At 44.8% G+C, this 20,233-nt stretch overlaps 1 protein-coding gene across 1 annotated transcript in view; it reads left to right on the forward strand.

The window, feature by feature from the left end:
- Positions 1–20,011, forward strand: part of NGLY1 (N-glycanase 1) — a 27,927-nt gene extending 7,916 nt beyond the window's left edge. Inside the window, 10 exon segments of the mRNA XM_081165049.1 lie at positions 742–963; positions 5,046–5,208; positions 7,040–7,259; positions 8,634–8,755; positions 9,100–9,245; positions 10,122–10,232; positions 11,865–12,029; positions 14,536–14,721; positions 15,659–15,836; positions 19,091–20,011. Of these exon segments, the coding sequence (XP_081021175.1) occupies positions 742–963; positions 5,046–5,208; positions 7,040–7,259; positions 8,634–8,755; positions 9,100–9,245; positions 10,122–10,232; positions 11,865–12,029; positions 14,536–14,721; positions 15,659–15,836; positions 19,091–19,263 (1,686 nt within the window). The 3' untranslated portion in view covers positions 19,264–20,011.
- The last annotated feature ends 222 nt before the right edge of the window (positions 20,012–20,233 follow it).

A 20,233-nucleotide genomic window follows, 5' to 3' on the forward strand; every position in this document is an offset into this window, starting at 1 on the left:
TCAAGGAAACAAAGAACTACTGTTAGCAACTTTTAGAAGACATTTGATGTTTTGTTATGTTTTTGTATGTGTTGGAAGCTGCCCTGAGTGGCTGCAACCCAGCCAGATGTGTGAGGTGGTATTCTTATTATTATTAATATTATCATGATCATGATCATTACACATTTGGCACTCTTTCCCCCTTCAGACTTTACCCTGATGTATGAACAGTGTGTGAGCAGGGCCAGAGCAGGATATTACAGTGTACCCTCTGGTTACGGATTTAATTCATTCCGGGGGTCTGTGCGCACCCCTAAAAATCCGTAACCAGAGGCGCCGCTTCTGTGCGCATACACGGCACAATAGAGTGCTTCTGTGCATGTGCGCACGGCGAAACCCAGAAGAATACACTTCTGGGTTTGCCACGTTCGTAACTTGAAAGTTACGTATCCAGAGCAGTATGTAACCAGAGGGTCCACTGTGTATCTGAATCATATTGTCACTAACTCAAACAGGGCCGTGGGTTGTTTCTTCAGGGATGAGAAAGCACTAAGGACTGCAATCCCATATCCTTCGCCCTAGGAGTAATCCCCACTAAAGTCCGTGGAACTTGTATGAGTAGATATGCCTAGGATTGTGCTGTAAATAATTCAGTCCAGGTGCAAAGCCAAGTGGAGGTGCTAGTGCTGGTTTTTGTTTTGTTTTGTTTGTTTTTTTGCATCTCAATACAGAAGACTTGACTTTTGTAACTACCATTTCAGGGGGGAAACCTGTCTCGTTTTTCCTAAGGACGACACATCGATTAAGCAGCTGCACAAAATCCGAGACCTAGTTACTGGGGAGAGAAATATTCAATTGAATGGATCGAATACAACCGAAATGTCAGGATCCTCTAGAAGAGTAACAGACATGCAGCCTGTTGCACACCGGCCGTCGAGAACTCTTGATTCCAATCAGGACTCAACGGCTCAGCCTGCTGTCATGGTAACCACTTCCGAACTCTGTTACGTTGAACAAGGAAATAGTATGTGTAAATTTAAGTTTCACCCTCGAGCTGAGTTCTTTAATTCATGTAGCAACTCTTGGGAACCAGTGTGGTGTAGTGGTTAGGAGCGATAGACTCGTAATCTGGGGAGCCGGGTTCGCGTCTCCGCTCCTCCACATGCAGCTGCTGGGTGACCTTGAGCTACCGTATTTTTTGCACCATAACACTCACTTTTTTCCTCCTAGAAAGTAAGGGGAAATGTCTGTGCGTGTTATGGAGGGAATGCCTACGGGTGGCATGCCTACGGATTTTCCTCCTCTAAAAACTACGTGCGTGTTATGGTCGGGTGCGTGTTATAGAGCGAAAAATACGGTAGTTACACTTCTCTGAAGTCTCTCAGCCTCACTCACCTCTCAGAGTATTTGTTGTGGGGGAGGAAGGGAAAGGAGATTGTTAGCCGCTTTGAGACTCCCTAGGGTAGTGATAAAGCGGGATATCAAATCCAAACTCCTCTTCTTCTTCTTGGGAACAGTTTTCGCCTCTCCGTCTGTGAAATGCCAGTACAGTGGTGCCTCGCAAGACGAAATTAATTCGTTCCGCAAGTCTCTTCGTCTTGCGGTTTTTTCGTCTTGCGATGCACGGTTTCCCATAGGAATGCATTGAAAATCAATTAATGCGTTCCTAGGGAAACCGCCTTCAGACCAGGTCCGGGGACAGTCTGTCCCCCGACCTCTTCTGAAGGCTGGGGGGGGGGGACACAAGGGCTTTTCTTCCCACCCCCAGCATTTTAAAAAACCCTGGGACAGCGGAGGACTTCTCCGCTGTCCGGGCGATCTTAAAATGCTGGCGGGCGGCATTTTAAAATCGCCCCGGACAGCGGAGGACTTCTCCGCTGTCCGGGGCGATTTAAAAGCCCCTGGGAAGGCAGGCAGGGGGGACAAAGACTTTCGCCCCCTGCCCGCCTTCAGAAGGTGTCCCCGCCCCCCTCCCCACTTCGGAACAGCTTTCCGAAGTGGGGCGGCTGGGGCAGGTGTCCCCGCCCCCCTCCCCACTTCGGAACAGCTTTCCGAAGTGGGGCGGCTGGGGCAGGTGTCCCCGCCCCCCCTCCCCACTTCGGAACAACGTTCTGAAGTGGGGCGGCTGGGGCAGGTGTCCCCGCCCCCCCTCCCCGCTTCGGAACAACGTTCTGAAGTGGGGCGGCTGGGGCAGGTGTCCCCGCCCCCCCTCCCCACTTCGGAACAGCTTTCTGAAGTGGGGCGGCTGGGACAGGTGTCCCCGCCCCCCCTCCCCACTTCGGAACAGCTTTCCGAAGTGGGGCGGCTGGGGCAGGTGTGCCCGCCCCCCTTCGGAACAGCGTTTTAAAATGCTGGGGGTCGGGAGCGAAGCGCTGCCGACCCCCAGCATTTTAAAATCTCCCCGTGTCCCGGGAAGATTTTAAAATGCTGGGGGTCGGGCTGCCGACCCCCAGCATTTTAAAACCTTCCCGGGACACGGGGAGATTTTAAAATGCTGGGGTTCGGCAGCGCTTCGCTCCCGACCCCCAGCATTTTAAAACCTCCCCGGGACACGGGGAGATTTTTAAAGGCTGGGGGTCGGCAGCGCTTCGCTCCCGACCCCCAGCATTTTAAAACCTCCCCGGGACACGGGGAGATTTTAAAATGCTGGGGGTCGGCAGCGCTTCGCTCCCGACCCCCAGCATTTTAAAACCTCCCCGGGACACGGGGAGATTTTTAAAGGCTGGGGGTCGGCAGCGCTTCGCTCCCGACCCCCAGCATTTTAAAACCTCCCCGGGACACGGGGAGATTTTAAAATGCTGGGGGTCGGCAGCGCTTCGCTCCCGACCCCCAGCATTTTAAAACCTTCCCGGGACACGGGGAGATTTTAAAATGCTGGGGGTCGGCAGCGAACGCTTCGCTCCCGACCCCCAGCATTTTAAAATCTCCCTGGGACAGGGGGAGATTTTAAAATGCTGGGGGTCGGCAGCTAACGCTTCGCTCCCGACCCCCAGCATTTTAAAATCTCCCCAGGACAGAGACTTCTCTGCTGTCCCTTGGAGATTTCAAAATGCTGGGGGTCGGCAGCGAACGCTTCGCTCCCGCCCGCCAGCATTTTAAGATCGCCCGGGGCAGGCGGGGGGGAAGGCAGGCGGGGGGGAGCAAAGAGTTTTGCCCCCCGCCGGCCTTCAGAAGAGGTCCTCTTCTGAAGGCCGGCTGTGGGCGAAAGTCTTTGCTCCCGACCGCCAGCATTTCCCTATGGGCTTTCGTCTTGCGATGCAAGCCCATAGGGAAATTCGTCTTGCGAAGCGCCTCCAAAACAGAAAACCCTTTCGTCTTGCGGGTTTTCGTCTTGCGGGGTACCACTGTAGTTATATATTGCGTCAGACATTGAGATTGGGGGGAAACCACCTTGTGAGCCAAATTGTGACCCCTTAATTTGGCCTGTAGCCCAGAGGTTCTTCATTCCTGATGTAGACACACACTGAAATCACTCATTTTGTTGCATGATTGTACCTTGGTGCGTGTTGCTGAGTGTACATACGCAGATGCTACTTACCTCTCGATCAGGTGTGAGGAACCTTTGGCACTCTGGATGTCACACAACTACAATTCCCATCATTCCTGGCCATTGGTCATACTCACTGGGGCTCACGAGAACTGTCGTTCAGCAGCATCTGGTGGGCCAAAAGTTACCCATATCTACTCTAGATAAATGGGGAGTCTCCAGCTTTCTGACCTCACATGGAAGGAAACTAAGACAAGGGTCGCTGAGTTTTATTAGGTTTCACCAGGAGGGAAAAGAGAGAGAAATACAACAAGTAGCGAAATAAAGTCACACTCAGGCTGGAGAACATGGGGCATTTTGTGATTCTTCCCATGTGTTGTAAAGTCCAGATTCAGAAAGTCTGTCGCTGAAACCAAAGCATACCTGGTTTGGAGTTACAAATGCTTTGTTTTGCTTTCTCTTCCAACTGAAAGAGGCCCCAACTCATACCATGGGGTGATTCACTTCCAGATCTTGAGGGGCCAGGCACGGTCTCTGATGATTCCCCACTCTTGAGTACTCTTAATGAGAGCCCTGACTGGCATCAAGTTGTGCTTCCCAAAGGGACAGACATCAAGAAGGCTGTGTCTTGTTTGCCTTATATTTGACCATGATTGACGGTTCCGGTAATCCAGTAAATGTCCCTGCGTTTCACTTGGCTCAGATCTGGGCCTGCTGCTTGGACTATATTAGAACCACACTTCGAGCAGTAATATTTGTCACTGCCTGTACGTGGGTCGGCTTTTGTGCGCATTCAACCTTTAATCCAGGGATGGGGAACCTGAGGCCCACCCAATGTTGGTCTGCAGTTCCTCTCTGCCATGACCATGGGCCATCCTGACTGGGACTGGTGAGAGTTGGGAGTCCAACAGCAGGTGGAAGCTTTCCCCATTCCTGTTTTTAACCTCTCATTCTCCACACCAGTCTTCTTCATACACATATAGACCATGATCAAGGAGACCCAGCAGAACCACTTGGCATTTCTCCTGCCTTAACAGAAGGCCCATTTCAGGACTAAAGGAAGCAATTACCTGGTTTGTCTCCATTTTTTAAAAAAAGTTATGCTTTTGCAGAAGCCAGAGGAAAGGGGTGGCAGGTCTTTCCTGCCCCCACCCTGCTTCCCGGAGTGCTCAATAAGCCTCTCCCAAGTGTTGGAACTCCTGAATGGGATGGGCTGTGGGGTAGTAGGAATGTGGATTGCGAAAAATTGGGCAAAAACTGCTTTACTGCTTTTGGCTACCAGCTCTCTCCCTCAGATCCCCCCCCCCAAAAAAAACACAGCACATCCTATTCAGGGGACCCCCTGAATGTCAAGAATGGTGTTTGGGGGTGCTGCCAGCGGAGGAGAGGTTAGGAAAGTCATGTTCTACTTACCTCCTTTTGGTGCTTCTCTAGATTCCAGTTCTCAGTAGATTGTGCTCCTCATTCCCACATGAATATTCCTCTTTAGACCATTTAGAAGAACAAATGACCAGAACTTGTTAGAAAATCTGTTTGAGGCAACTGAAACGAGACATTTCCACCCCACCCCCCATTTCAGACATTTGAATCAATCTTCTTGAAGACACTTCAATCAAACTTTCTGCATGTAATGGTATATGAGAACCCTAGTTTACAAAAGAAAGCCTTGGCTTGCATCCCAATCCAAGAACTGAGCAGGAAAGCTCATGAAAAGCTGATCCAAGCAAGGAAAATGGACAGAGGTAATAAGTTAGACATGATTTGGAAACATGACGATATTAACTAGAGCATTTGTGTACAAGTAGGCGTATTTCTATCGATGTACAAAATTAGACAGAAGGGGAAGCATTTCAGAATTAGCAGCTGCCAAGTATGGGGCATTGATGAGGTTTTTCTTTAAGAATATTACAGTGGTACCTCTGGTTACGTACGTAATTTGTTGTAGAGGTCTGTTCTTAACCTGAAACCGTACTTAACCTGAGGTACCACTTTAGCTAATGGGGCCTCCTGTTGCCGCCGCACGATTTCTGTTCTCATCCTGAGGTAAAGTTCGTAACCTGAGGTACTACTTCCGGGTTAGCAGAGTCTGTAACCCGAAGTGTTTGTAACCCGAGGTACCACTGTATTTTACATCTAAAATAAATACTGCCCCAATTCCTCAAATTCATATGCAGTTAAGAATTACTGTTTAGCATCTGTGTAGACCGAAAACAAAGAATTGATTTGATGTTGATTCCATCACCGTTGACTTGATCCTCTTTAAGCAGCTCCCTTTTTGTCATTGGCCTGGTTCACATGTTATGCCTAGCCAAATGTTGGCTTAGCACAAACAGTGTGGGCTCCCATAGAGTTTGTAATAAACCCTTCGTTCTTCCCCAGTTCTTTTTGCTGCTGTGCTAGGTTAGGTTTGTCTTAGCATGTCAAAACATGGGCTCTGCTATTGAGCTACAGCCCTTTCTCTCCCCAGGTGCATCTCCCACTTCAGGTACCTAATTTGTGTCTTTAGAAAACCAGTAATACAGGTGAAACGCGAAAAATTAGAATATCGTGGTCATCACAATTACAACAAATAAAGGCTTGACATATCTCGCTTTGCATGTCATGAGTCTATCTCATATATTAGTTTCACCTTTTAAGTTGAATTACTGAAATAAGTGAACTTTTCCACGATATTCTAATTTTTCGAGTTTCACCTGTACTTTCAAGTTCTACACCAGGTTTGTTGTCAAATGATTTGCCACAATTATTTCCCTGTCCTCACTGGGAAATTGCTCCCGATTTCTGGTCTGCTTAGGCTGCAGTCCTGTGCATGCTTTCCTGGGAGTAAACACCAGTAACTTTCTTCTTAGTGAACATTCCTGGGATTGCACTATTATAGCAAGCCTGGATAGCTCAGTTGGTTGGAGCGTGGTGCTGATAATGCCACAGTTGCAGGTTTGATCCCCGTATAGGACAACAACATGTTTCAGCATTGCAGGGGGTTGGACTAGATCAGGGGTCTGCAACCTTTAAGACAAAAAGAGCCACTTGGACCCGTTTCCGAAGAAAAAAACCTCGTCATTATAAAAATAACATTTTTGTCACTTTTTTATTATTTCTTTGTTTGACCCCTCAGAATTACTCCTCCTCATAGAAATAAATGTTAAATTAACAAGTTACCTTTTTTTGTGTGTGTGTTCTTCACTCCCCTTCAATGCAGTGACCAGCGTACATGCCCCCTTTCAATGCAGTGACCAGCGTATATGCCTCTTACAATATAGCAGGCGGGCGGAAAGGTTACGTCGGGACAGTGCGTGACTAACGCACGCACCGCCCCCATGCGACGTCACAGCCAGTACAGCACCCGCCACAGTGGGGAGTGTCGGGGCGCACAATGCGCCTCCTCCCCTCGCTAGTATCCGCCCCGGAGCCGCGGCAAAGGTGTAAAAGAGCCACATGCGGCTCCGGAGCCGCAGGTTGCAGACCCCTGGACTAGATGATCCACAGGGTCCCTCCCAACTGTACAGTTCTGTGATTCTGTGAATTGGATATTCACATGCTCTGTTGTAATTGCTTTTATTTTAATTTTTACAGGACATGCATTGAACGAACAGGACATACTGTTGCTGGAACTCCTGAACTGGTTTAAATGTGATTTTTTCCAGTGGGTAAATAACCTTCCGTGCAGCAAGTGTGGGGGCCAGACAGAATCTAAAGAAAATTTGTCGCCTAGCGAAGACGATCTGAGATGGGATGCGAGTAGGGTTGAAAATCACTTCTGTAACCATTGCCAATTCAGCAACCGGTTTCCAAGGTTTGTATAGGACGTATGTGGGTTAACAATTCAATCTGTGTTTGAAACTGTATGCTCAGTACAGTCGTATCTTGATTCCCGAACGCCTTGGTACTCGGGACGCTTTGACTCCCGAACGCCGAAAACCTGGAAGTTAGTGTTCCAGTTTTTGAATGCTTTTCAGAAGCCAAACGTCCCACACAGCTTCTGATTGAGTGTAGAAAGCTCCTGCAGCCAATCGGAATCCGTGCCTTGGTTTTTCAAATGGTTTCAGGAGTTGAACGGCCTCCCAGAACGGATTAAGTTCGAGAACCAAGTTTCCACTGTATGTTTTTGGAAGCCACTTTTCCACTTATTTATTGACAAATCCCTTATATAGCACGTGAGAACGATGGTGCCCTTTGAAGCAGTACCATGAAGATACTCGTAGCCCTGCTTTCTGTTTTGCTGACAGGTAGCATAGAAGAATGGATTTGTCACTCAACTCCCTTCAAGCCCAGCCAGCTTAACCAATGGTCATGAGTAATGGCAGTTGTAGAACCTTTGGCCCTTCTAGGTGTTGCTGTACTACAACTCCCATGATCCCCAGCAAGTCTGGCTAATGTCCAGGAATGATGGGAGCTGTAGATCATAAACAGAGGGCTGACCAGAGGTTCAACCACCCATTATAAGATAGGTTCAGAAGCACTGTCGTCATTCAGATATCCCATGTTTCAGAAATTTGCGGGCGGCAGTTGAGATTAAACCCCCTGTAGTCTGAATAAATGCAAAATATCAACATACCAAAGTTAGTTCTGTCGGCTGTGCTTTCAGCAGAGATTGTAAGATGGGATGTCCTTGTTCAGCAGTTACCGTACTTTTCCGGGTATAAGACTAGGGTTTTTTTACTAAAAAAATGTTTAAAAGGGGGGGTAGTCTTATACATGGGGGCATTCTCTCCCCCCCCATTTTCTTAATTTTGAGTCCCCAAAAATAGGAGGTGTCTTATACACGGGGGGCGTGTCATACACGGAAAAATACAGTACTCAGTTTGATAGCAGGTAGGGATTGGGGGATTTAAAGCAGGGGCTAGATCATGGAAGAAGCCTATATATTACCTCTTTATTTATTACATTTGTATATTGCTTCAACGTCACTGAACTCTAGGTAGTTCCACAAATTAAAATGATGGTTTACATTTTTGATGCAAAAACGATAGGGAGGGAAGTGGGGGGGGGGGATGGGACAAATTCAAGACCCATGACCACTGTGTGAGGGAGTTCTTGGGAGGGAATTATCTAACTAGCGTATTTTAATAATGTAGCATTTCAAAATGTTGGCAGCTTATGATAATGGTTTTAGGTATTCGTGGCAATGACAGCAACCCCCCCTTTTTTAAATAAAAAATGTACACAGGTACAACAATCCCGAGAAACTTCTGGAAACTAGGCGTGGCCGTTGCGGAGAATGGTCCAACTGCTTCACCCTCTTCTGCAGAGCTGTGGGCTTTGAAGCAAGATATATTTGGGATGCAACAGGTATCGTTACAACTCTTTCTCTCTGTGTAGTGAGCCAGTGTGGTGTAGTGGTTAAGAGCGGTGGACTCATAATCTGGTGAACCGGGTTCGCTTCGCCGCTCCTCCACATGCAGCTGCTGGGTGACCTTGGGCTAGTCACACTTCTCTGAAGTCTCTCAGCCCCACTCACCTCACAGAGTGTTTGTTGTGGGGGTGGAAGGGAAAGGAGATTGTTAGCCACTTTGAGACTCCTTCGGGTAGTGATAAAGCGGGATATCAAATCCAAACTCTTCTTACAGTTTCCTGAGATGGAGGAGGTGCCTTTACAATGTTGGTTACTTTCCTTTGGTTTTTCTCTCCTGCAGATCATGTGTGGACCGAAGTTTATTCCTCATCCCAGCAGAGATGGCTTCACTGTGACCCTTGTGAAAACGTCTGCGACAAACCCCTCCTCTATGAGATGGGCTGGGGGAAAAAGCTCTCCTACATTATTGCATTCTCTAAAGACGAGGTAGGGGAGGCGGTGTGGGTTTGAAATAAAGGCAATGCTCGCAAGGGAAAGTTTTCCCTTTAAGCATTTTTAAAGCAGTTCAATCATTCCTTGACAAAGGAAAGAGGAGCTCTTTCCTGGAGTAGTTCTGATATTGCAGCGCATGAAACTTTGAGCTACTTCATAGCCAGTGTGGTGTGCTGGTTGGAAGGTCAGACTAAAATGTAAAGGGACCTCTGGACGGTTCAGTCCAATGAAAGGCGACTATGGGGTTGCGGCGCTCATCTCGCTTTCAGGCCGAGGGAGCCGGTGTTTGTCCGAAGACAGCATTCCGGGTCATGTGGCCAGCATGACTAAACCGCTTCTGCTGCAATGGGACACCGTGACAGAAACCAGGGCACATGGAAACTCTGTTTACCTTCCCGCTGCAGCGGTACCTGTTTATCTACTTGCACTGGCATCCTTTCGAACTGCTAGGTTGGCAGGAGCTGGGACCGAGCAACAGCAGCTCACCCCATCATGGGGATTCAAACTGCCAACCTTCCAGTCAGCAAGCCCAAGAGGCTCAGTAGTTTAGACCACAGTGCCACCCGCATCCCTACTATCAGGGGCTATATTCTTCCCTTCAAATCAGAGGAAAGTCAGACTAGGCCCTGGAAGACGGGTTGAAATCCCCATTCAGCCATGAAGCTCGCTTGCGGCCCTCACCAGCTCTCAGGAACCTACTTCGCAGGTTTTTTTATAATATGCAGATGCAGAGAGCCCTGTATGCCTCCATCTTGACTTACTTGGAGCATGGAGAGGGGAGATGAGATATGTATATAATAAGAAAATCAAATCCTGTATGTAATACTGCGTAATTCCCCCCCGCCTTCTTTTTCAACTCATGTTTTTCAGGTTGTTGATGTCACCTGGCGCTACTCTTGTAAACATGAAGACCTGCTCCCACGGAGGACCCAGGTCAAAGAAGCAGTCCTACGAGAAACCATCAATAACCTTAATAAAGTGGTGGGTCGCTTTATTTTAGCAGGCTGGTTAAAATTGCACAAGTATTGCAACGTAAGCTGCCCTTGAATTGGGGACTCAGTCAATCAATAGATTTTTGTTGTTTATAGCCAATGGCCATCACAATACAATATAAGCAGAAATCTCACGACTACAAAACGAAAGATGTTACATGCACCAGACCAAGACAAATCTACAGTGTCTCCCATGTTGCAGTTCAAAGTTGTTAATAGAGCAACGTGTTGTGAAATTTTGTTCCTGCTTTTTTATTATTATTTTTTGGGGGGAATGACTTTTTATGTGGTTGGAATGACAGTTTGAATCCCCGTGACGGGGTGAACTCCTGTTGCTCTGTCCCAGCTCCTGCCAACCTAGCAGTTCAAAAGCACTCCAGTGCAAGTAGATAAATAGGTACTGCTGTGGCAGGAAGGTAAAGGGCGTTTCCGTGCGCTCTGGTTTCCGTCACAGTGTTCCGTTGCACCAGAAGTGGTTTAGTCCTGCTGGCCACATGACCTGGAAAGCTGACTGTGGACAAACGCTAGCTCCTTTGGCCTGAAAGCAAGATGAGCACCGCAACCCCATAGTCGCCTTTGACTGGACTTAACTGTCCAAGGCTCCTTTACCTTACCTTACTAGGTGTGCCTGCCTCACCACTGCAACCTGTGGCAGGTGCCTATGAACCACTTGGTATTTTAACATTCTCACAGTGCCCCACAATGTCGTGTCACTCTGGGAAATTGCAACAATTTGAGAACGGCATTTCCAAACTTGCTGCTCAGGAAGCCTTCCGAGGGGCAGAGGTGAATGGGCTGCTTTCAGATGTCTTCTAAAAGTTGTCTAGTTCTTTATCTCCTTGACATCTGCTGGGAGGGCGTTCCACAGGGAGGTTGCAGGTCCTGACTCTGCCCATAAAAGAAATGGATGTTTTGTTTTGTAGGATTATCAGCAACAACAGCAAAAGCGAACACACCTTCCAAATATTTTGTTGTTTTTATACTTTCAACTCTTTCTGAATTGTACATTGAAGGGACCATCTTTGCCATATATAAGTAGAATTGTTCGAGGCTTATATGAATTGTGACTGGTGTACTGTGGCTTGAATTAGGCCTTTCATTTTAACGTGTGAGGCTCTGCAGGGGAAAAGTGTCCTTCATTTGGGAATCTATCACCTTTCCACTTACGCATTAGGTTAATCACCGTATCAAGACCAATGCTATCAGGACAGTAAATTATGTGGAACAAAATAATTGATCCAGGCATTATCCTTCCTCAAATTTTCTCTCTTATGTAATAAAATGTTAGAGCTCAGCAGAACGCAGTGAGTTGGAATAAGATATACAAACCCTGTAAATCCAAAAGTTAATTTCCAAGTAAATTATAAAGATTTGATACTGGTCCAAAGCAGTGTGAAAAAGGTTTCAACCTACTTTCCTGTTGCTTTTATGTTCAAACAATGCAATAATACAATTTTACGTGTACCATGGTTATCTGGCCCATCTGCAGTGGTTTCTGACATTCAAAGAGATTGTATTGAAACAAATGATTTGCATTTTTTTAAAAATTGTTACTCCAGGGAGAGTGGTAATACAGTTGAAATTAATTTTATTTTTTTATTATTGCTTTCTGAAATCACAGAGACAGCAGTCTTTGACGGAAGGAAGGAGAAGGGAGCTCTTAGAAAGAATAATTGTGGAGCTTGTTGAGTTCATTTCTCCTAAAACCCCTAAGCCGGGAGAACTTGGCGGAAGGGTATCGGGATCAGTGGCTTGGAGAGTCGCCAGAGGTGAAATTGCTTTGGAGGTATTTAATGCATCGATTGGTGATCATTTTAGAATTCTTAGTTTATGGTCCAGTTGCAGCTTATTGACTTTAGGGCCCCAGTCCAGAGAAATTTAATCATGCTGTCATTAGTTATTTGTCCTATTGATTTCAACGTAGTGATAGTAATATTTGTTTTAGCCATTATTGAGAACAAGAAGAACCCAAACGCCCACTGATCTATAGATAGATGGAAGCAATCGAAAGTAAAGCAGGTAACTTGTTAGGATAAAAGTAAGAATTCACTCCAAAATTTGTTGTCAGCTGTCCCAATTACATCTGCTCCAGGCAATCAAAATAGATTTGTTTTGTGGACATGAAAGCAAAAGTGCTAGGTTTTTGGTTTTTGGTTTTATCCTTTGACTGAAGGATTAATGGTGGCATTTTATCGTTGTATAGCAGGGTATTGCCCTACTACTACTACTACTACTACTACTAATAATAATAATAATAATTTATTATTTTTACCCCATCCATCTGGCTGGGTTTCCCAGCCACTCTGGGTGGCTCCCAACAGAATATTAAAAACATGATAAAACACCAAACATTAAAAACTTCCCTAAACAGGGCTGCCTTCACATGTCTTCTAAAAGTCAGATAGTTGTTTATTTCCTTGGCATCTGATGGGAGGGTGTTCCACAGGGCGGGCGCCACTACCGAGAAGGCCCTCTGCCTGGTTCCCTGTAACCTCACTTCTCGCAGTGAGAGAACCGCCAGAAGGCCCTCTGAGCTGGACCTTCTACAAGAGCTCTATCCCGCTTTTTGAATTGTCCCCAAGGCAACTTACAAGAGATAATAATTGCACTCATAGAGCCCAAACGCATAGAGCCCACAGCTGTTAGTCACTTGCCTGAGGGATGGGGCCTGAGCAATCTGCCCTTCAACTCTGCAGTTCCAGGGCAACTTGTCTGTCCATCCTGGCTGATGGATGGGGGCAGGTCCATCTCCTCCTTGCCATCGTGCCATTTCTGAAAGGCAGAGGCGCAGCCTCCCAATGGCCCTTGGCATGTTTTTCTTCCACCTTAATGTCATTGACTTTCTGAAGATTAGATACCCAGGTATATGTATGTCTCTGATTCCTTTGTATGCCCCCTGGTATCTCCAGAGCCCCCCTTTCACAATTTAGGCATAGCAAAACTATCCTGGACAAGACAATTTACCCTGCAAATGTTGCGTTCTCCCTCCTCCTATTTAACATCTAGTGTTGACTGCTGCATAGGAGATAGAAGTGATACAGTTACAGTCATACTTTGGTTCTTGAACGCCTTGGTATTTGAACGTTTTGGCTCCCGAACACCAAAAACCCGGAAGGAAATGTTCCGGTTTTCGAACGTTTTTTGGAAGCCGAACGTCTGATGTGGCTTCCCCTTGAGTGCAGGAAGCTCCTGCAACCAATCGGAAGCCGCACCTTTGTTTTCGAACCATTTCAGGAGTCAAACGGACTCCCGGAACGGATTAAGTTCTAGAGCCAAGGTTCCACTGTATTACTCAGAGGGTTTTGGGTCTGTTAATTTATTTTCACTACATACACTTTGTATACATTTTTACTGACCGAACCCTCTTGCAGTTTAAAACGGTGGTGTACCATCTAAGGTATACGATTCAAGCAAAAGAAAGGAATGGGGAGGAAAGAGGGGTATAATGGAAAATGGTGGTATCAATTTTGTCATGTTGTTACATAATGATCTCATGTACAGAGGGGGCAGTTCTGGAAAAGAGCCCAATGCCCAACTGAAGCAACGGAGAAGTCATTGCTTCCTCTTCTCCCTCACTGAGGTGGCCCACGTGAACAGCTGCTAACATGTGACAGTTCTGGGAGAAGATAAACTAGGTTTGCTCCATTATTAAGCCAAACCGCCTTGTTGGTTTCTGAAGATGGTAAATCAGGCAAGAAGATTGCTTTCACAATCTTCTTATTCTTCTCCGGGCAAGAACTCAAATTGTGTCAGGAATTCGCCTGGCAACAAGTCATTTCTCATGTGATTGTTTCTTTGACCCTGGCATCATTTTGCTGGTTATTTTGGCCCTCGCCGTTAGATTGATCAGGATGAGGTTAAGGGGAAAGTACACTGAATAACAGGAAATATGATAATGGGTCAACTCGGGTGATCAGTTTTCAGAGATACAGTCATACCTCATGTTATGTCCACTTCAAGTTGTGTGTTTTCATCTTGTGTCCCACGGCAACCTGGAAGTACCGGAATGGGTTACTTTCGGGTTTTGTCACTCACACATGTGCAGAAACACCAAATCACGCTGCACACCTGCACAAACATGGCACTTCAAGTTGCGGGCTTTTCACGTTATGGACGGGCCTCTGGAAAGGATCCCGTCCGTAACACGAGGTACCACTGTATCTCTGAAGTCACCCCTAGAATATACTTGCATATATATGTGTGCATGTGTCTGTGGCAGATATTTGTTATAAGTAATTAGGGGGCTAATAAATATCTAATGAAAACCTAATTTGTACCTTTGGTCATAATAGAGCAAAGAAAGAATTTTTACTCCAACTGGAAAAGAGAAGGCCTCTAAGCTTCTTCACCTTAGGTACAATATAGTAGAAGATTGTTACACACGGATATCCAATACTAATGAAAAGATTAGTGGATGGGAAAAAGGAGTATGGAGGATGGACTCTATGTGGAGAAAGGTTGAATCAGACTGGAAAATGGTGAGTATTGTACCAAGGAAAGTTATTTTATAAAACTTACTCGTTCTAAATGTAATCATCTTGAAGCTGCAAGGATTTTTGTTTTGTTTTTTTTTTTGCTTCTGTGAATTTTTGTGTGTTCAGCTTGAGTTGGTAAATATTAATGTCCAGCTTCAGTTAAGATTGCTGGATGACCAGAGTAGCTGGGAATAAAAAGCAGTGTGTCTTTCACAGCAGGATGGTAGAGTTGGCTGAAGATAACAAATATCAGTCTGACATTTCCCATTCAAAGGTGGACTGATACAAGAGCTGCCTGTAAAAAAAGAAATCCTGCCTTTCCAGAAAATTAATTAATTTTTCAGCTTCACAAAAGGGTCTTTACATTATATCTTTTTTCTTCATTGCACACGAGTAGGTAGAATTTCCTAATCCAAAGAGTTACTTCCCCATCTGCAAAGCACCAAAGTATGTCAGTCACCGTGCATTAATGAAGGTCCTGCCAAACTCATTTTCATTTCTAAAGAATCTAAATAACAATTGGAACATAAGCTCACAAATCCAAGGAAAGGAGACTGGCAGATTACAATATGAAGATGAAAACATTTTTAGCATTGGGCATAAACAGCAAATCAATTCCACAATAAAATCAAAATAATGTATGAGAATTCTGCAAAGTATTATTATGTATGTTTCAGTAATGAATTGAGCTATTCATAATTGCTGTTACAAATTTCCAATAATGTATGTTTGCTCCAGAATAAGTCCCATTTTGCCTAAACACACTAGCTAGCTATGGAGTAACTCTCATTGAGTTCAGCGGGATGTTCGTTGAATTAACAGACATATAATTGTCATCAGGTGCATACATAGACTACTTAGGTTTTGCTTTACAAGATTGTAGCTTTAACAAATATAAGTTTTTTTTAGTGTTTCATGTATGCATTTTGTTTCTAAATAGGTTTATTTAGCTCGAAAAGAAGGATCATTATCTGGTTACATCTGCTGGAAGTTTGAGTGTGGCTCAGTTGGGCTAAAAATTGACAGCATTTCAGTCAAAACGAGCAGCCAGACATTTCAGAGTGGAAAGATAAGGTGGATGCTGCGATCTGGCAACACTGTAGTTGATGTAAACGGAGGCAAGTGTGAAATTCCTCATTTTTTGAAAGTGCACTTGCAAGCAAAGCAAGAGCAATTACGATTAATTTATGTCTATTTTTTTAACTATGCATTATCTTATACTGTTAATAATGCTTATTCATCATCACAACAGCCATGCAAAGTAAGCCATCAGTTCCATTTTACAGACGTGAGACTGAGTGATAATAGCTGGCCCAAGGTCACTAGAAAAGTCAGTGGCTGAAATCGAACTTCGGGTGTTTCTTACTTACAGTACAATGCTGCCCATCTTTCCTCAGAAGTAAACCCTACTGTTTTCAGTGGGGCTTACTCTTAGGCAAGTGTGGGTAATATTGCATCTCAAAGTAGTACAGCGGTACCTCGGGTTAAGTACTTAATTTGTTCCAGAAGTCCGTTCTTAACCTGAAACTGTTCTTAACCTGAAGCACCACTTTAGCTAATGGGGCCTCCCACTGCTGCTGTGCTGCCGGAGCACGATTTCTGTTCTCATCCTGAAGCAAAGTTCTTAACCCGAGGTACTATTTCTGGGTTAGCGGAGTCTGTAACCTGAAGTGTATCTAACCCGAGGTACCACTGTAATCCTAAACCCACTTACTTGGGAGTGAGCACCATTGGATGCAATGGGAGCTAAGTTCGATCAAGCATCTAAAGGATGCTACTGTTTTTTCTAGATTTTGTGGATTGAAAAAAGGTACATATACAATTCTGAGCTGCTCTTTGTTGCATATTCGGGGCGGTGAGCCTCTCGTGCTCCACCCACCCATCAAGGGCTGCATTCCTTCAATGTGCTCATGGCCATATCGCCTCAGATCCATCTCCCCACACACACTTCTGTCGTTTGCATAGTATTTGCTTTAGTTTCCCCCTCAATGCAAGTTACAGGTGCAGGAGCACAATCGGGACTTGGGCCCCACAGCAAGGGCCAAACCATTTAAAGCCCCTTTTCCATCTCCTGGGTTCCCAATTTAGACTGGGTCCCTGCCAGCCAATTTGCTGTACTTCTGTTCTGGTTGTGAAGAAGAGACAACCCTCTTGTCGCAGCTAGCTCGGAAGCCAAGAAAAAGGCCTCATGGGCCAAACGGAAAACCTTAGATCCACATCCGCTGGCCAAAGGTTCCCCTTCCTTGCTTACATAGATGACAGACCTGACAAACAATATAATTTGCCACCCGTTCCATAGAAGCTATTACGCTGATTTCATCTCGTTATCTGAAAACGGGACTTAGATAAGGCACCCGTTATAGACTGTCTTGTTCATCTCTCCTGTGGTTTTGGCCCATAGGGTTGCTTGTTTTGGGTCTGTATTAGACATGAATCTGGCATTTGGCTGCAAACATTGGATTATTCTGAGGCAGGAGAACTTTTGGTCTCCTGCCATTGGCAAAGCATCATTGAAAGCTGTGGTTGGAACCAGTGCTGTGCGATATATCAATAAATCGTTTGAAACCGGTGTGAAGAGCACATTGTGATAACATTTTTGAGCCTGCAATGTATAGCCAGGGGAGCCTGCCTGCTTGTGCCTTGCTTCCTTCGCAAATGGGCTGCATCCTTCCTTCCTCCTCCTAGTCACTACTCCTGCCCATCCCCATCCTCCACAGCCCAGCCACTGCAAGGGGCGACAACTGGGAAGGAGCATGCAATGCCAGGAACCCACACTCAGAGAAACATCTGTTCAGGGTTTGTTTTCTTTGCAAGTGAAAACTACAAAGGAGGCTGAAGGAGGAACCCAGGAAGAGATACGATAGCAACCAAGGGAGGGAAGGAGCGAGAGGGAGAAAGAGGGGGGGGGGGGCAAAGTTCCCAGGCCACTTAGAAATACACTTTTTTGTGTTATGACCAGCTGACTTAAGCAATAGTCTGGCAACAGCTCCTCTTATCTTGCCCAGCTCAGATCGCTAGGTCTGCTGCTTCCCAAAACTCCTTCCTTTCGGGGGGGGGGGGGGAAGGGCATATTGCAAAATAACAATGAAATAATAATAGCAGAGGCAATCAGTCCTTCTAGCAGCTGCCTGCACGACACAAACACCACACCCAACACTCTTTCGCCTCGTCACTCTCCAAAGAAGCATGTCTGTGAAACCTGGTGCAGTCCCATAGGCTCAGATTCCTGACTTGCTCCTGGAGCATCCTTCAGCATTTGTTGGGGGGAAATATTTTTCTTCTCGCCTGAAAATTTCTCTGGGTCCTTGCAGGGGCATGGGGGTGTTATTGAGGTTTGTGTGCGGTATTCAATGAGAAAGAAGCAGGAAGGGGCCTGATGGTGGTGGGAGTGGCAGGGATGATGATGTGGCTGGGTGGGGACCAAAAGACAGGCACTGAGTGCTTTGAATTCGTGGCTGGTGGGTATTTTTCGGCTAGTATTATCGCCCCTGGCAGCTAGGCAGGCAGATCCTTCCCAGCGATTTTAAAGCACCGCCTTCCCATCGATCGCCCCTCACAGTGGCTGGGCCTTGTAGAGGGAGGGGTGGGCATGAGTGGGACTGGGCAATTTCAGGCATCATGATGTATCAGTACATCACAATATGTAGCTGCTGATTAATCACAATGTTAAAACAGCCCTAGTTGGAACTGCAGCAACTGAGTGAACAAATGAGATTTTCCCTTCAGAACCCTTTCTGACCCTCTTCTGCTCTCTGCTTACCCTCCAAGGGTATATGGGCATTGTTTGGTTTCATAATTCATAATTCTCTTCATCCCCCCCTTAAATTCTTTGCATGATTGCACATTAAAGCGGCATGACCGTATTCCTTTAAATGTGCTTGTTTTGCATTTTATAAATTGCTTTCTGTCCTGGAGACAGTGTAGGCCCATCTAACCCATCTCCACCAATCTGGAATAATTTTTGGCATGATAAAAACAACAACACAGACACCAATTTCCAGATGTTTGCAATGCAGATCAGATGTACATTACGTATGGCCGTGACCTGGGGGGGGGGGGGTCCAAAGAAGAGAAGTCCTAAGTCAGTTTAAATACTAACATTCAATAAGCTTGTGTCTTGGGCTATACATTGGAACAGGCATCACAAATCCCTACTTGATTTTAGTATATCTAGGATTTTTCCTGAAGCAGATAAAGCATAAAAACTATGAATAATAAATTAATTTTGACAATGGTCCATACAATTGTCATTAAACAAAAATTAATTTGCAGTGTTTCTTTAACACTATCCTTCTAAAATTATTGTTTTATATTGGTATTTAATACATACTGCTTTTTTAACAAAAAAAAATTGTCTTTCCCTTCTTTGTAGATAAAAGTCTTCATTCTTATCCTGGTATTTCCAATGTAACAGATGTTATCTTGGAAGCTGAACTAAGTGGAGGGGATGGTGATATTGCATGGCAACACACACAGCTGTTTAGGCAAAGTTTAAATGAGGCTGAGGATTGTTTTCAGATCATTTTAAAATTCAGTGATCTTTGAATATCTAGATAGATATTTACAGAAGACATCTGTATCAAGCAAGGACTTCTGGCACAAAATATAAGAGAAATATATGAACTACGTGAAAACGTCTTGTCTAAAACATTGTATCTTTCTTATGACTGTTGAGAAGAAACAAATTTTGTTAATGTAAAAAATAAATCCTTGAAAACTAGCACCAAATAGTTACATATCAAAGGGAAAAGATCCATCACTTTGCATTTAAAAGGCAAGAGAAATTAAGTCTGCAATTCTATGCACATTTACTTGAAAGTAAATTCCATTGAACAAAGTAGGAGTTACCTCTGAATAAACATGCATACTCTTAGGTTGCATATAATTGAAAATTAATATTTTCTTATGTTCAATCTATACTGAAAGGTGTTTTTTTATTACAACTGAATGAAGATTTTAGCTTCTTTCAACTCTGGATTTTGGAATTTGTTAAAAATGCCTCATGTTATGTTTTATGTCATCTGTTTGCTCATAATTTTATAATAGACAATTTATTGCATTCCTAATATTGAAGTAAGATTATGGAACTGCAGAATGATTACTAGCTCCTGATATCATTTTTGCTTGAATTTATTAGGCTTTCGGAATTGAAACTTTGTAGACAAAGAGCTAATTTTGATGACTGTTAAGTCCTCCTTAAATCTCCCCAGACGAAATTTTATATATATAGATATACTAGAACTAAATATTTTGGAGCTTGGTTGGAAAAAATAAAGGAATTGTGTCCCTGAAATCCTGTTCTGGCTTTTATTGTGATAAATAAAAAAATCTTTTTGCATATCTTGTACTGTATAAATTTGGATTTACCCAGTTTTTGTAAAGCTGCTACTTCTGTTACGTTGCTTGTAGTCACTCAAGAAATGCTGTCTTGGGTCAGCTTGATGCATGCAGAACAGACCTTTGACAATCTAGGCCCCCATGTATGTATGTACCAAAATGCCTATAAAATTAATTG

Source organism: Podarcis bocagei (genome assembly GCF_964188305.1).
Source record: "Podarcis bocagei genome assembly, chromosome: 12".
Lineage (NCBI taxonomy): Eukaryota > Metazoa > Chordata > Lepidosauria > Squamata > Lacertidae > Podarcis > Podarcis bocagei.